We start from the raw sequence: 2,500 nt of genomic DNA on the forward strand, positions 1-2,500 counted from the left end.
GATGGCCAATCTCCAGACTTGAATAATTGTCTGAGGGCTTTGTTCTGCAGTGAACTAGAAACGGCTGATGATCATGGCCAATCTCCAGACTTGAATAAATGTCTGAGGGCTTTGTCCTGCAGTGAACTAGAAACGGCTGATGATCATGGCCAATCTCCAGACTTGAATAAATGTCTGAGGGCTTTGTTCTGCAGTGAACTAGAAACGGCTGATGATCATGGCCAATCTCCAGACTTGAATAATTGTCTGAGGGCTTTGTCCTGCAGTGAACTAGAAACGGCTGATGATCATGGCCAATCTCCAGACTTGAATAAATGTCTGAGGGCTTTGTCCTGCAGTGAACTAGAAACGGCTGATGATCATGGCCAATCTCCAGACTTGAATAAATGTCTGAGGGCTTTGTTCTGCAGTGAACTAGAAACGGCTGATGATCATGGCCAATCTCCAGACTTGAATAATTGTCTGAGGGCTTTGTCCTGCACTGAACTAGAAACGGCTGATGATGATGGCCAAACTCCAGACTGGAAGAAATGTCTGAGGCCTCTGTCCTGCACTGAACTAGAAACGGCTGATGATGATGGCCAAACTCCAGACTGGAAGAAATGTCTGAGGCCTCTGTCCTGCACTGAACCAGAAACGGCTGATGATCATGGCCAATCTCCAGACTTGAATAAATGTCTGAGGGCTTTGTTCTGCAGTGAACTAGAAACGGCTGATGATCATGGCCAATCTCCAGACTTGAATAATTGTCTGAGGGCTTTGTCCTGCAGTGAACTAGAAACGGCTGATGATCATGGCCAATCTCCAGACTTGAATAAATGTCTGAGGGCTTTGTTCTGCAGTGAACTAGAAACGGCTGATGATCATGGCCAATCTCCAGACTTGAATAAATGTCTGAGGGCTTTGTCCTGCAGTGAACTAGAAACGGCTGATGATCATGGCCAATCTCCAGACTTGAATAAATGTCTGAGGGCTTTGTTCTGCAGTGAACTAGAAACGGCTGATGATCATGGCCAATCTCCAGACTTGAATAATTGTCTGAGGGCTTTGTCCTGCACTGAACTAGAAACGGCTGATGATGATGGCCAAACTCCAGACTGGAAGAAATGTCTGAGGCCTCTGTCCTGCACTGAACCAGAAACGGCTGATGATCATGGCCAATCTCCAGACTTGAATAAATGTCTGAGGGCTTTGTCCTGCACTGAACTACTGTAGAAACGGCTGATGATGTTGGCCAAACTCCAGACTTGAAGAATTGTCTGAGGGCTTTGTCCTGCAGTGAACAAGAAACATCTGATGATGATGATGATGATTATAATGAACACATACTCATTATGAAACTATGAAAATCGTAATGGACTAAATATAGATAAGATAATTACCTCAGTTAATCCTACAGCTTAAGGGTATGAATTTTCAATGAGATGGTTTAAATGCTGTGTTTAATTTCGATAAATATGATCATTTCATGATAGGTATGATATTTATATTCATAGTAATGGAATTAATAAAAAATATTATTATTATTATCATTATTATTATTATTATTATTATTATTATTATTATTATTACTATTAGAATATTCATTCAGACCAAATCTATAGGAAATACATATTTCTTCAATAATAATAATAATAATAATAATAATAATAATAATATTATTATTATTATTATTATTATTATTATTATTATTATTATTATTATTATTATTAGAATATTCATTCAGCACAAATCTATAGAAAATACAAATTTCTTTAATAGTAATAATAATTATAAAAATAATAATAATAATAAATAAGAAAGAAAATTTTATAGAAATTATAATAATGATAATAAAAACATAACCTGTTAAGCACTTCACATCCTCATATATTATTAAGCTAAAATCTTTCTTATGTCTTCAGATAATATTATATCCAGACAGCACGTAATATTATTTTTTTCGAGGAAGCTTTTAAGCGAATAATATTATACATTTCCTGTGAGACTAATAAAAAAATATACAAGATTTACTATGAGCTGAGTAGATTATAGAATTTATACAATATTTATTCATCGGATGAATATTACAAAATATTGAAAAGTGTACCAGAATGTTTTTTTTTTCATTTTGCTCCGTTGCAATATATTAGTAAAACTAGAGGGGCACTCTGCAAAGCGCAGACCTCCGCGGCAGCAGCTTATTTTTTTACCTTGACCTTGACCTTCGACCTTAGCAAGTATTATTGGCGTGGATTATCATACAGTCAAATATGAACCAAGTTTGAAGTCTCTGTGACAACGATGTCCAAACTTATGGATGATTACTTGAATTGGATATTTTGCTTGACCATGACCTTGACCCTCCAAAATCTGAGTATTTTCAGCTTTATACATAACAGTTAATCCCTGCAAGTTTCATTACTCTACGATTAAAATTGTGGCCAGGAAGTTGTTCACAAACAAACACACACAAACATAACCTCCTTCCAGCTTCGTTGGCGGATGTAATACTAAATTT

The 2,500-nt window shown here is 36.2% G+C and overlaps 1 protein-coding gene across 1 annotated transcript in view; it reads left to right on the forward strand.

Moving 5' to 3' along the window:
• Positions 1-1,215, forward strand: part of LOC137651119 (prestalk protein-like) — a 2,373-nt gene extending 1,158 nt beyond the window's left edge. Inside the window, exons 1-2 of the mRNA XM_068384257.1 lie at positions 1-460; positions 593-1,215. The exon at positions 1-460 is cut by the window's left edge and continues 1,158 nt beyond it. Coding sequence (XP_068240358.1) covers positions 1-460; positions 593-1,215 — 1,083 coding nt within the window. The remainder of the gene's footprint in view (positions 461-592) is intronic.
• Positions 1,216-2,500: the final 1,285 nt, after the last annotated feature.

The sequence above is a fragment of the Palaemon carinicauda genome, chromosome 12 (assembly GCF_036898095.1).
Source record: "Palaemon carinicauda isolate YSFRI2023 chromosome 12, ASM3689809v2, whole genome shotgun sequence".
NCBI classification, from domain to species: Eukaryota; Metazoa; Arthropoda; class Malacostraca; order Decapoda; family Palaemonidae; genus Palaemon; species Palaemon carinicauda.